This window comes from Pan troglodytes, chromosome 1 (genome assembly GCF_028858775.2).
Source record: "Pan troglodytes isolate AG18354 chromosome 1, NHGRI_mPanTro3-v2.0_pri, whole genome shotgun sequence".
NCBI classification, from domain to species: Eukaryota; Metazoa; Chordata; class Mammalia; order Primates; family Hominidae; genus Pan; species Pan troglodytes.
Genome location: NC_072398.2, coordinates 17,641,834 through 17,654,368, shown reverse-complemented (window position 1 = coordinate 17,654,368; position 12,535 = coordinate 17,641,834). Strand labels below are relative to the sequence as shown.

Here is a 12,535-nt window from a genome sequence, read left to right as displayed (position 1 = left end):
GTCTATGTTGTGTTTTGCAAACTCTTGGTGATGGAAGATCCCTCTCTAACTTTTTTTCTTCTCTATATAAGGATCAGGAGGGTTCAGGAAAAGGAAGCATGACAATTTCCCACATAACCAAAGAAGAGAAGGGAAGGATGTTAATTCATCTTCACCCGTGATGTTGGCCTTTAAATGTAAGTTCTCTGCAATGTAAGTTGAAGAAGGGGAGAGAACAAAATTATTTAGCCATGGTTATGCGCAAGAAAACGGTCCCTAAGAATTTAGATGTGAAACTTTAGCTGGAGGTTTTGTGATAGCGCTAGATGTACCCTAAAAGTCTGGATTACAAAGGCCTTCACTTTTATGTCCCATTAAGAGAAATGTTAGTAATCAGGTAAACATGACTTAAACACAAGAAACAGTAAACATTAATATTAGACATGTCACATACTCAAGAATTGTGTACCTGATAATATTTACTCATCTGTTATATGCTAAAATATATTTTCATTTAGTGTGTATTTGTTTCCTCTACTAGACTTGAAGACAGGGACGGTATCTTTGTTTTAACTGTAACACTTAGCACAGAGTGGGAGCTTGTATCTATTAGTGAATCTCGTATATCCATATACACATATTTTCACAGTCCCCTTTTCTCAGCATATTAACTTGGACAAGTTATTCCTCAATTCAAAACAAACACAAAACAAAATCCTCTTCCTTTTGTCCCTGTCTATCCACTATCCTGTACCTTACATTTCTGTGATTAAGGAATCTGGGAAGGGCTTAGCTGGTTGATTCCTATTTGCAATCACCTGAAACCTTGATTGGGGCTGAAGGATCCACAGCTGTTGATAGTTTAGGCCTTTTGCCTGCAACCAGCTCTCTGTTCCTGTCCACATAAACTTCTTGTGCTGCTTGGATGTCCTTTGGTGTGGCATCTGGCCTCCTTCAGAGAGAGAGAGTGCAAGAGAGCAAGGAGGAAACCACAATCTCTATGTCCTAATCTCAGACATCAGACACTGTCATTTTTGTCACATTGTGTTTGTTAGAAGGGAGGCAGTTTTAAAAACTGTCTCACATTGAAGAGGAAGGAAGTTATGTCCCACCCTTTGGAGGGAGGAGTCTCAGGTGATTTGTGGATATATTTTAAAACCACCACAGTATCTACTGTGATAGTCAGAAGTTTAAGACGGCTGGCCGTAATTGAATAAAGAGCGTACTGATACAGAAGGTGGAGTTGCGGCTGGGTGTGGTGGCTCACGCCTGTAATCCCAGCACTTTGGGAGGCCGAGGCGGGTGGATCACGAGGTCATGAGTTTGAGACCAGCCTGGCCAACATGGTGAAACCCTGACTCTAATAAAGTACACGGTGAAACCCCGTCTCTACTAAAAATACAAAAAATTAGCCGGGCGTCAGTAGTCCCCACTACTTGGGAGGCTGAGGCAGGAGAATGGCGTGAACCCAGGAGGCGGAGCTTGCAGTGAGCCGAGATCGTGCCACTGCACTCCAGCCTGGGCAACACAGCGAGGCTCCGTCTCAAAAAAAAAAAAAAAAAAAAAAGTACGAAAAATTAGTTGGTCGTAGTGGGAGGTGCCTGTAATCCCAGCTACTCGGGAGGCTGAGGCAGGAGAATCGCTTGAACCCGGAACGCGGAGGTTGCAGTGAGCCGAGATCGCGCCTTTGCACTCCAGCCCCGGCGACAGAATGAGACTCCATCTCAAAAAAAAGAAAAGGTGGAGTTGCTTCTAAGGTGGTGTCCTCGTTACCCGTCTGCTGAACTACAGTTTTTTGGTTTTTTTTTTTTTTTTTTTTGAGACAGAGTCTCTGTCACACAGGCTGAGATAATAATTAGGCACGATCTTGGCTCACTGCAAAACCTCTGCCTCCTGGGCTCAAGCCATTTTCCTACCTCAGCCTCCTGAGTAGCTGGGACTACAGGCGTGTGTCACCATGCCTAATTTTTTAAAATTTTTTTTGTAGAGACGGGGTTTCGCCATGTTGCTGGAGGCTAGTCTTGAACTCCGAGCTCAAGCAGTCTGCCCGTCTCGGCCTCTTAGAGTGCTGGGATTACAGGCGTGAGCCATTGCGCCTGGCCTGAACTACAATTTTCTTTAAGACCTAGCTCAAGTAGCTTCTTTCCTGTGAATACGTTCTGATTTTTCTCTCAAGCCGACTTGGTGACCAACATGAAATATTTATTGAGTATCTGCTGTGTTCTCGCATGTATTAGTAGTGAACAAGAAACGTGGTTTCTGCTTTCATAAGTTTTTTACATATATTTGTTATAGCATGATTACATTTTATTTGTTTACATCTCTGTCCCTCATACAGGACTGAGCTCCTTGAGGATAGGAACTGTACCTTATCTAACTTTGTGTTCATAGCGTCTGACTTACAGTGGTCATTAATATGGCCATAATAAATAATGAATACATACTGATTATCTTAACCCTGGCCTAGTTATTATCTCAGTAATAAAAGACTAGATATATTTAGGTCCATGTCAGCTACTAATTTAGTTAATAGTTTAAGTTCTTGTTTTTTCAGTTCATGCAGTATAAATGATTGGGTGATTCCTATAGGCCAGGCATCTTGCGGGGCTGTGGAGTGAAAAGACTTGGGAAATAAAGGCGTTATTAAGAGAGTTAAGTGGTTTAAGGGTATTCCAAGGTACAGAGCTTGATAAATTCAGGAAGTTTATACTTGAAATTTGCTAAGTAAGTAGATCTTAAATGTTTTTACCACAATTAGCTGGGCATGACAGCATGCGCCTGTAGTATGCTTACAGTCCTGGCTACTCCGGAGGGGCTGGGGCAGGAGGACTGCTTGAACTCAGAAGTTTGAGGCTGCAGTGAGCTGTGATTGGGCCACTGCACTCCAGCCTGGGCAACAGAGACCCTGACTCAAAAAGGAAAAAAAAAAAAGCTAACTGAGGTGATGGATACGTTAATTAGCTTGATAGTGGTAATAACACACACACACACACTTTTTTTTTTTTTTTTTTGGAGACAACGCCTCACCCTGGCCCAGGCTGAAGTGCAGTGGCGTGATCTTGGCTCACTGCAAGCGTAGCCTCTTGGGCTCAAGTGATCCTCCCACCTCAATCTCCCAAGTAGCTGGGGCTACAAGCATGTGCCACCACACGTGGCTAGTTTTTAGATTTTTTTGTAGAGGCAGGGTCTCACTGTGTTGCCCCTGCTGGTCTCGAACTCCTGGGCTCAAGTGATCTGTCCCCCTTGGCCTCCCAAAGTGCTGGGATTACAGGCATAAGCAATCATGCCTGGCCTTATAATTTTTAATTGTCAGTTATACCCCAGTAAAGGTGGAAAAGCAGGAAGACAACAGGGAAAAAAATTTTAATAAACTGGAAAAAAAAGGTCCAAGTTTCTTTTTTTGGAGGTGTTTATATTATTAATATATATGGTTAAAGTAATTTTTAAAACTTTATGTAACTCTTTGTTACGTGTCATTTTGTGATAATCTCTTGTTTACTAAGTTCATTTTTTACAACTTGTACAGTATTCCCATTGTGAGACTAAGTAGTAAAACCCAGTTAATACATACCTACATTTAAAGAGGAAAATATTTTCGTTAGTGGAGCCTTTTTGATTTCCATGTAATTTAGAAATAAGATGATTTTATTCTCTTCATTTTTATAAACTGAATAATAGTTGCTTTCTTACATATAGAGACAGTACTTTTAGGTACAGACTGTTTTTGCTTTCTAGCCATTTGTATTCTAAGAAAATTAAAATCATTTCCCTTTTTTTTCCTTTCATAAGATTTACCAAGTGTTTTGGAAAAGTTTAACATAAAAGCTTACAGGTCTGTCAGAGGAGATTTTAAAAGGGATTACATGGGAAGTCTTTATTTATTTATTTATTTATTTATTTTTGAGATGTACTCTCACTCTGTCACCCAGGCTGGCGTGCAGTGGTGCAGTCTCAGCTCACTGCAACCTCCGCCTCCCAGGTTCAAGCAATTCTCCTGCCTCAGCCTCCCAGGTAGCTGGGACAACAGGCCTCAGCCTCCCAGGTAGCTGGGACAACAGGCCTGTGCCACCATGCCCGGCTAATTTTTGTATTTTTAGTAGACATGGGGTTTCACTATATATTGGCTAGGCTGGTTTTGAACTCTTGACCTCAAGTGATCCACCCACCTCAGCCTCCCAAAGTGCTGGGATTATAGGCGTGAGCCATCGCGCCCGGCCCAGAAAGTCTTTAATGAGAAGCACTAGCTTCCAGACAAAATTTCATGAGATAGTATAGTTTGTTCAACTCAAACCCAGGATCTTTAATGTCCGAGCAACCGCTTTGCTATCAAAGTTTGAGTTAATTGCATTAAAAGGAGTTATCAGATCAATATTCTACTGTTGTTGAATCATCTGAGTAAAGAAATACTGTCTCTTTTTAAATTTATTTTGAAGTAATCTCAAATTTATTTAAAAAACTAGAAGACTTATGCAGTTGGAAAAATAATACAGAGAATTTCTGTATAGACTTGACTTAGATTGACCAATTTTTAACATTTTGCCACTTTTGCTTTATTATTCTCTCTATATATGTAAATTTATATGTCTAACCATATATTCTGAACCATTTAAGAACAAGTTGCGTGCATCATACCCCTTTACTTGCTAATACTGCAGAATATATTTCCTAGGAAGAAGACTATTCTGTTGTATAACTCTAGTATTGTTAACTAATTTCAGGAGATTTAACACTGACATAATACTTTAATCTACAGTACATATTTTGACAATTGTCTCAATAAGGTTCCTTCCAGCTTTTTTTCTCTCTAGTCCAGTAATCTAGAACAGGATCACATATTACATTGTAATGTCTCTTTTTAGTTTTCTGTGATCTGGAACAGTTTCTCAGTTTTGTCTTTCTTGACAATGATATTGATTGAAGAATATAGGTATTATTTAATAGAATATTCCTCAACTTAGATTTGATTAATATTTTCTCATGGTTAGATTCAGGTTATGCATCCCTGGCTGGAATACTACATAAATGATGGTTTGTTGATTTGTTCTTTTTGGGGGTATTGCAAGGGACCAAGTAATGTAAGGCTTCATAAAGAGTTTGGAGTTTGTTAAATGTAATGCGGAGTCATTAGAGAGTCTTAAAAACTAAAGTATATTTTAGAAATGTCACTCTGGCAGCTATAGAAAGGCAAAGTGGGCAGACGCAGACCAGACAAGAGACTATTTTGTAGTTCCGGTACAGTAAGGTATTTGTAAGGTAACTTAGAGGTAATAAAGTAATAAGGTAACTTAGATTTGGATGACAGTAATGAAGCTGATGAGACAGATTCAACAGTGCTTTATAAAATTAACTTATATTACTATTATGAGTAATTTATACTTTATTCCAACTGCATTAGCATACATTTGAAAAAGTAATAGCAGCAAAATAATAAGACATTATTCCATGTTAGGGGCAGTGCTTATTGGGCACATGGATTTGCAGTTCCTTTTCAACAATTTCTTAGTTCTCAGGAGATTGCATACCCTTAGTACGTTTATCTCAAACTACAACAGATGCTCTTATCCAGTATGTTGTACTGCTTATGACTTCAACAAGCAGTTCAGTCAGGAAATGTTCTGTGAACACCTGCTGCTAGACATGGATCTATGCTCTGATACAGTGGTGAAACAAGTGCATTTACAAATAAATAACAATATAATTTTAGCTAGCGAAGGATAAATGTAAATCAGTGAAGCGTGGTAAGGAATGGAGAGTAAGGGAGGAGGGAGGCACGTGATTCTTAAGCAGTCCTTGAGCAGAATGATACTGAATGATGAAAGTGAAATGTGAGATGATGAGAGGCAGTAGCAAAAATAGAGGCATCAAGAAAGGTACAAGCTTAGAGAATCAGGACTAGCAAGAAGACATAGTCTGCCTGGCTCATGAGCTAAGGGCAGGACATGAGGCAGTTTAATGTGTTAGAGGCATGAATTTACTATGAAAAGATTCTAGATTCTGCGGGTTATTTTTCCCATAGGTAATGTAATCTTTATGTAGACTCCCAGTTGTTGTACTGTTTTATTAAATGTTAGGTATATACAACGTTCTGTGAGTAGAGCTTTGTGTTCTGAAAAAGGTAAACAGTCTTCCTTCAGTTAAATTTATTTAATACCTTTTGCTCTACGTATATTCACAAAACTTTAGATGTAGTCTTTTAAACAATAATAAAAAGTAATTATTTTGTTAACTTAAGAATTTTAGTAAGGAAAAAATTTTGAGGCTGAAACATCTGATAGTGGTATAATGAAAACTTTTTGTTCTTTTAAACAACTTAAAACACTGTTTTTGTTTGGCAGTCTCAAGTTAAGCTTTCTGTAAAAAGTTTACCAAGGTAAAATTCTTTGAGTCTCAATATTCGAGACTAAAACAAATTAAGCAGAATAGATGAAACTTAAGTTAGCATAAAAGGTAAGCAGATTGGCAATTATATGTAATAGATATAAATAAAAGTATTCCATTCAGCATTAAGTGCTGATAGAATACAGGTAAGGAGAAAACAGTAACTATAAGGAATCAAAGTGCTGACATTTAAGGAGACAAATGTATGAAAATTTTCCTGAAGGCAAGACATGTTAGAATTGTGAAAATGCTTTGTTCTGTAAGGAAAAGGATGTATGAAAGTGGGGAGGAAATCTTTTCTTAATGTAATATTATGTTATGGGAGATTTGTGTCCATAACAATTTGACAGGTTGAAGATTAATTCTATGTGGAAGTGTTGAGTCTTCAAAGATAGTATGTAAGAATTGGACACCACAGCCTGCGTTCAGCCTTTCATCGATCTCAGGAACTCTTCTTCATTTTCTCCTACTTTCAGTTCTCTTCCTAGATTTCTAACATCCTGACTAACTCAATTTTCAGCTGACTTTTTTCCAGCCTAATTAAATTTTGATGTTTCTTACTGATCATTTTCAGATGAACTCTGCCACAGCTTTCTATTGATTGCAGAACTACTTTATGATCTAGTTCTCTAGTTATAACAAAACTAACTCATGTAGTGATTGTCTATTTTCAGTCATTTTTCCTTTTTTCCTCTTTACTAATCTTTCTGAAAATAATATTTCTGAAGTATATTATGCTTATGTATGCAATATTACTACATGGTAAAACAGTAAATTTGAGATTATGTACTTTCTAAAATAAACGGGCTAACTAGATTTTTACTTAGTATTTAAATGTGATGTAATTTGGTAGCTTTTTAAAGAATTAAGATACAATACACATACTGTGGCACTCACTTTTAAGAAGTTGTTTTATGTTCATTTTAATATACACGTGCTACCTTACTACAATTGACAGATTTTTAGAAAATCTTCAAGGATTCAGGAATTTGTGAGCTGCTGTGCGTTGTTGGCATTTACAGAAATTATTAGATATTTAGTTTTAAAGGTTTAGAAATCTGGGAACATTAAGTGGACCTCTTGAGCTACTTTAGCTCTGTTAGTGATGTATACCTAGGATATTTGACAATTAACACTAGAGTCAGTAGATGCTAGAGATTGTTTATAATCACCTTTTTGTGTTTTGAGAATTAGTGTCATTACCATCGTGTTCTACTTCTGAATGAAGTCAGGTGACTGCAGTCATTGTCTGCATTTACATTGTGACATCTTTTTTTTTTTTCTTTTTTTTGAGATGGAGTCTCGCTCTGTCACCAGGCTGGAGTGCAGTGACTTGATCTCGACTCACTGCAACCTCCACCTCCGCGGTTCAAGCGATTCTTCTGCCTCAACCTCCCGAGTAGCTGGGACTACAGGCGCGTGCCACCATGCCCAGCTAATTGTTTTATTTTTAGTAGAGACGGGGTTTCACCGTCTAGGCCAGGATGGTCTTGATCTCTTGACCTCGTGATCCACCTACCGTGCCCTCCCAAAGTGCTGAGATTACAGGCGTGAGCCACCGCACCCAGCCTATGTGACATACATCTTAAAAATATTGTTTGGTAGGCTTTGAGTATAGAATATACATGCTTATGATCATAATAATGTGTTTTTAGCATTTCAGCAGGAACTTGATGCAAGGCATGACAAATATGAGAGACTTGTGAAACTTAGTCGGGATATAACTGTTGAAAGTAAAAGGACAATTTTTCTCCTCCATAGGATTACAAGGTGAGTAAGCATCTTTAGAATTTATTACAGTTTGATACTAGCTATTAGAATATTCTGTGGCTTTGAGTGTGAGGATTAGAAGACATCAGCAGCAGGTACAACTTAAGAGTTAATATTTTAATAAAAATAGGTCCCAGCTGGGTGTGGTGGCGCATGCCTGTAATCTCAGCACTTTGGGAGGCCAAGGCGGGCCGATCACTTGAGCTCAGGAGGTCGAGACCAGCCTGGGCAACATGGTGAAACCCTGTCTCTACTAAAAATACAAAAATTAGGCGGGATTGGTGGTGCATGCCTATCATCCCAGCTACTTGGGAGGCTGAGGTGGGAGGCTTGCTTGAGCCTGGGAGGCAGAGGCTGCAGTGTGCCGAGATCCCACCACCGCACTCTAGCCTGGGCGACTAAGCCAGACCCTGTCTCAAAAAAAAAAAAAAAAGGAAAAGTCTGTAGGGGTTGGGTGGACTTAAGAAAGAAAAATTCAGAGCAGCTAGGGATTTTGTGTTAAGATTATTCATTAAGATATAGCTATTGTCTGTGAAAATATATGAAATATTTTGATTGTTAGAGCCTGTTACATTAAACTTTATTTGGATGATATGTGTGAAAATTTTAATATTAGATAAATGTTAAAATCTGCATAACCTACTTTCTCGTTCATTTTTGAACTCATGGCAATCTGGCTTTCTGCCTCACAATTATTGAAATGCCCTTGTTACCTTCATATTATTAAGTCTCCGTTTTCTTATTTTACATTTTTGTAGCATATGATACTGTTGACTACTTAATTCTTTTTCGAAAGTTCCTGTTTCAGTTTTGTGACTTTTGTTTACATTTTTTTTCTCTAGGACTTTGCTATTTTATTTTTCTACGCAGGCTTTGTGTATTTGATAGACTTCGTGATTGCAAGTAAAAGAAACTAACTTAAACTAGTCTAAGCAGAACGGGGAAATTAATTATAAAAAAAGCCACTATCAACCAGCAGATTTCTTATTTTATGCACTATTTTTTATTACAGTTGTGATCATATTGTTCATACAGTTTTGACTAGTAAACTGAGAAAATAGTAGACTTCAGAAAAATTAGAACTTCCCAAGATTCAGCACTATCTTATGAGCAGCTGAGGATCTCCATCTTCCATCTTTGCTTCTTTGTTTGCTTCATAATTCATTTGACCTGATTCCTTTGCCTTTCTGTTTCACGAGAGGTAGAATAGTATCTACCCTACAAACTCCCCAGCTTACGTGTTTTAGTCCAGCTTCTGAAGACGGATTGTTGTTACAAATTCCAGATGTCTCCAGAAGGGTAGCTGTGATTGGTTTTATACTATATGTCACAGAAAGAATGTAGGGAAGACCACATATAATTTATTAGATTTTCATTATTGAAGATATTATTGCCCGGGCATAGTGGCTCACACCTGTATGGGCAACATGGCAAAACCCCATCTCTACAAAAAATACAAAAAACTAGCTGGAGATGGTGGTACGCAAGTGTAGTCCCAGCTGCTCAGGAGACTGAGGCAGGAGGATTGATTGAGTCCAGGTGGTCAAGGCTGCAGTGAGCCATGATTGTGCCACTGTACCCCAGCCTGGGCGACAGAATGAGACCCTGTCTCAAAAAAAAAAAAAAAAGATACTGAAGTATTCCGTTCAGTAACATGAAACTTTTAAGATAATTCTCACATTTTAATTTTTACTTCATTAAATGGAATCTAATTTGCCATACATAGATTTATTGAAATATGGCACTGTTAACATTTTCTTTTTCTTACCTGACTGTGTAAAATTAGTTTTTGCTTGTTTTCTCATATCATTCTTAGATAGCTTGTACATAATAAGGCTTGTATTATCGAAAGAAGCAATACTGTTCTGATTAATTATGGACACTTTTTTTTAGTACTTATTGCAATTCTAAAACAATTGCCATCAATATTCAGCAGTAATATAAATAACAAAAGCAATAATATAAAGAAAAACATACAGATTGAGTATCCTAAATGCTTGGGACTAGAAGTGTTTTGGATTTCGGATTTTGGAATACTTGCAGATAATGTATGGGTTGAGCATCCCTTATCTGGAAATCTGAAATCTGAAGTGCTCTTGTGAGCATTTCCTTTGAGTGTCTTGTTGCTAAGAAAGTTTTGGATTTTGGAGCATTTTGGATTTCGGATTTTCAGATTAGGGATGCTCAACCTGTAATAGGAATATGACAGGAGACCTTAATATTTTAGAAAAATCTGCGTTACTGTGTGAAGTCATCTTTTAAATATTTTTCCACCAAAAAATAAATGCACATTATAGTAAACTTAGAAAATGGTAGTCTTTAGAAAAATTACGAATGGCAGAAAGGTAAAGCTACTTAATGAGACAAATCAGTCTGTAGTACCCAAAGATAGCCTCTATCAACTAGCAGATTTCTTTTTTTGTGCACTATTTTTTATCATAGTTGTGATCATACTGTTCATACAGTTTTGACTAGTAAACTGAGAAAATAATAGACTTCAGAAAAATAAGAAACTTAAGAAAAAATAGAAACTTTAGAAATATTAGAAACTTCAGGAAAGCAAAAATACTTCATGAAAGAGGCTGGATGCGGAGGCTCATGCCTGTAATTCCAGCACTTTGGGAGGCCAAGGCAGGCAGATCACTTGAGGTCAGGAGTTTGAGACCAGCCTGGCCAACATGGCGAAACCCTGTCTCTACTGAAAATATAAAAATTAGCCGGGCTTGGTGGCATCCCAGCTACTCGGGAGGCTGAGGCAGGAGAATTGCTTGAGCTCAGGAAGCGGAGGTTGCTTGAACTCAGAATTGTGCCACTGCAATCCAGCCTGGGTGACAGAATAGGACTCTGTCTCAAAAAAAAAAAAAAAAAAAAAAACAACTTTATGAAAGAAATGAGCCAGTCACAGTACAGCTGAAAGCTGAAAAACTGTTGTGAGAGGACCTCATGTATTTTAACTACAAAATTATTTGAATAGACATAGATAACTCTTCTTCAGTGAGCTTCAGTAGTTTGTGTCTTTCAAGGAATTTGCCATTTCCTCTAAGTTTTGAAATTTATTGGTGCTAATTTTCATTTTGATTTCACCTTTGACCCAAGAATAATTTAAGTATGTTATTTTGTGTCGAAATATTTTGGGAGTTTTCCAGACGACTTTCTGATACTGATTTCTAATTTAATTTCATGTGGTCAGAGAACATACTTTCTATAATTTGAATCCTTTTAAATTTATGGAGCCTTAATTTTGGCCCAGGATATGGTCTATCTGGTAAATGTTGTGTGTGCACTTGAAGAGTGTGTATTCTGCTATTGTTAGGTATAATTAAGTCAGATTGGCTGATAGTGTTGTTCGCGTCACTTATTTCCTTATGATTTTCTGTACACTCTATCAGTTATTGAGAGAGAGAAAGAGGGTGACCTCTCTTGACGATAATTGTAGATTTGACTTTCTCCTTGAAGTCCTATCAGTTTTTTCTTCAAGTATCTTGAAGCTCTTTTATTTGGTACATTAATATTTAGGATTGTTATGCATTTAATGAATTGACCCTTTATCATTATGATGGTATCCCTGGATATAGGCTTCGCCCAAAATTTGATGTTAATACAGCTACTCCTGTTTCTTTTGATTATTATTAGAACGTATATCTTTTCATCCTTTTATTTTTAATCTATTTGTGTTTATATTTAACATGGATTTCTTGTCTCTCTTGCTTTTTAAAAATCCATTCTGAAAATCTCTGCTTGTTAGTGCAGGTGTTTAGACCGTTTACATTTAATGCAGTTATTGCTATGGTTATAATTAAATCTACCATCTATTCTTCTCTCCTTCCTGCCTTATTTTGGATAATTTTTTATGATCCCATTTTATCTTATTTGTAGGCTTATTAGCTATGCCTTTTTTGTTTTGTTTTTGTAGTGATTGTTTTACGGTTCATAATATATATCTTATTGTCAACTATTCTCACTTTGTACAATACTGTGTTTACTAAAATTTGTGCATATAAGAATCTTTTCACTTCGCATGATTTTTTGGTAACAGTTACCTTGCCAGTGAAGGTCACAGTGTTGATGTACCCAAGTTACAGTTAACACAGTACCATGCAAAGTAAGGACTACTTATCACTTCGCATATGGTATAAAAATCTTATACTTCCTTTTCCATTTCCCCTCTACTAGCTTGGCCTTTTGTGCTACTATTGTGATTCATGTTATTTCTACTTTTGTTGTTTCCACAATATGTTATGATTTTTACTTTAAACAGTATGATTTAAAAATAAGAAAAATATTTAATTATCCACATTTACCAATTTTTGTAAATGTACATTCCTTTGTGTATAGATTCAGATTTTTATCTGGTATCATTTTCCTTTTGCCTAAAGAACTTCTTTTAATATTTTTTGTAGTGTCAATC

The 12,535-nt window shown here is 37.1% G+C and overlaps 1 protein-coding gene across 2 annotated transcripts in view; it reads left to right on the top strand.

Moving 5' to 3' along the window:
- Window positions 1-12,535, top strand: part of TSNAX (translin associated factor X) — a 37,839-nt gene that overhangs the window by 527 nt on the left and 24,777 nt on the right. For both annotated transcript variants that reach the window (XR_010149795.1, XM_514271.9), the window contains exons 2-3: window positions 72-176; window positions 8,013-8,127. Coding sequence is in view for 1 of the 2 variants with exons in the window: in XM_514271.9 (XP_514271.4) it covers window positions 72-176; window positions 8,013-8,127 (220 nt within the window). In the remaining variant the exon portion in view is untranslated. The remainder of the gene's footprint in view (window positions 1-71; window positions 177-8,012; window positions 8,128-12,535) is intronic.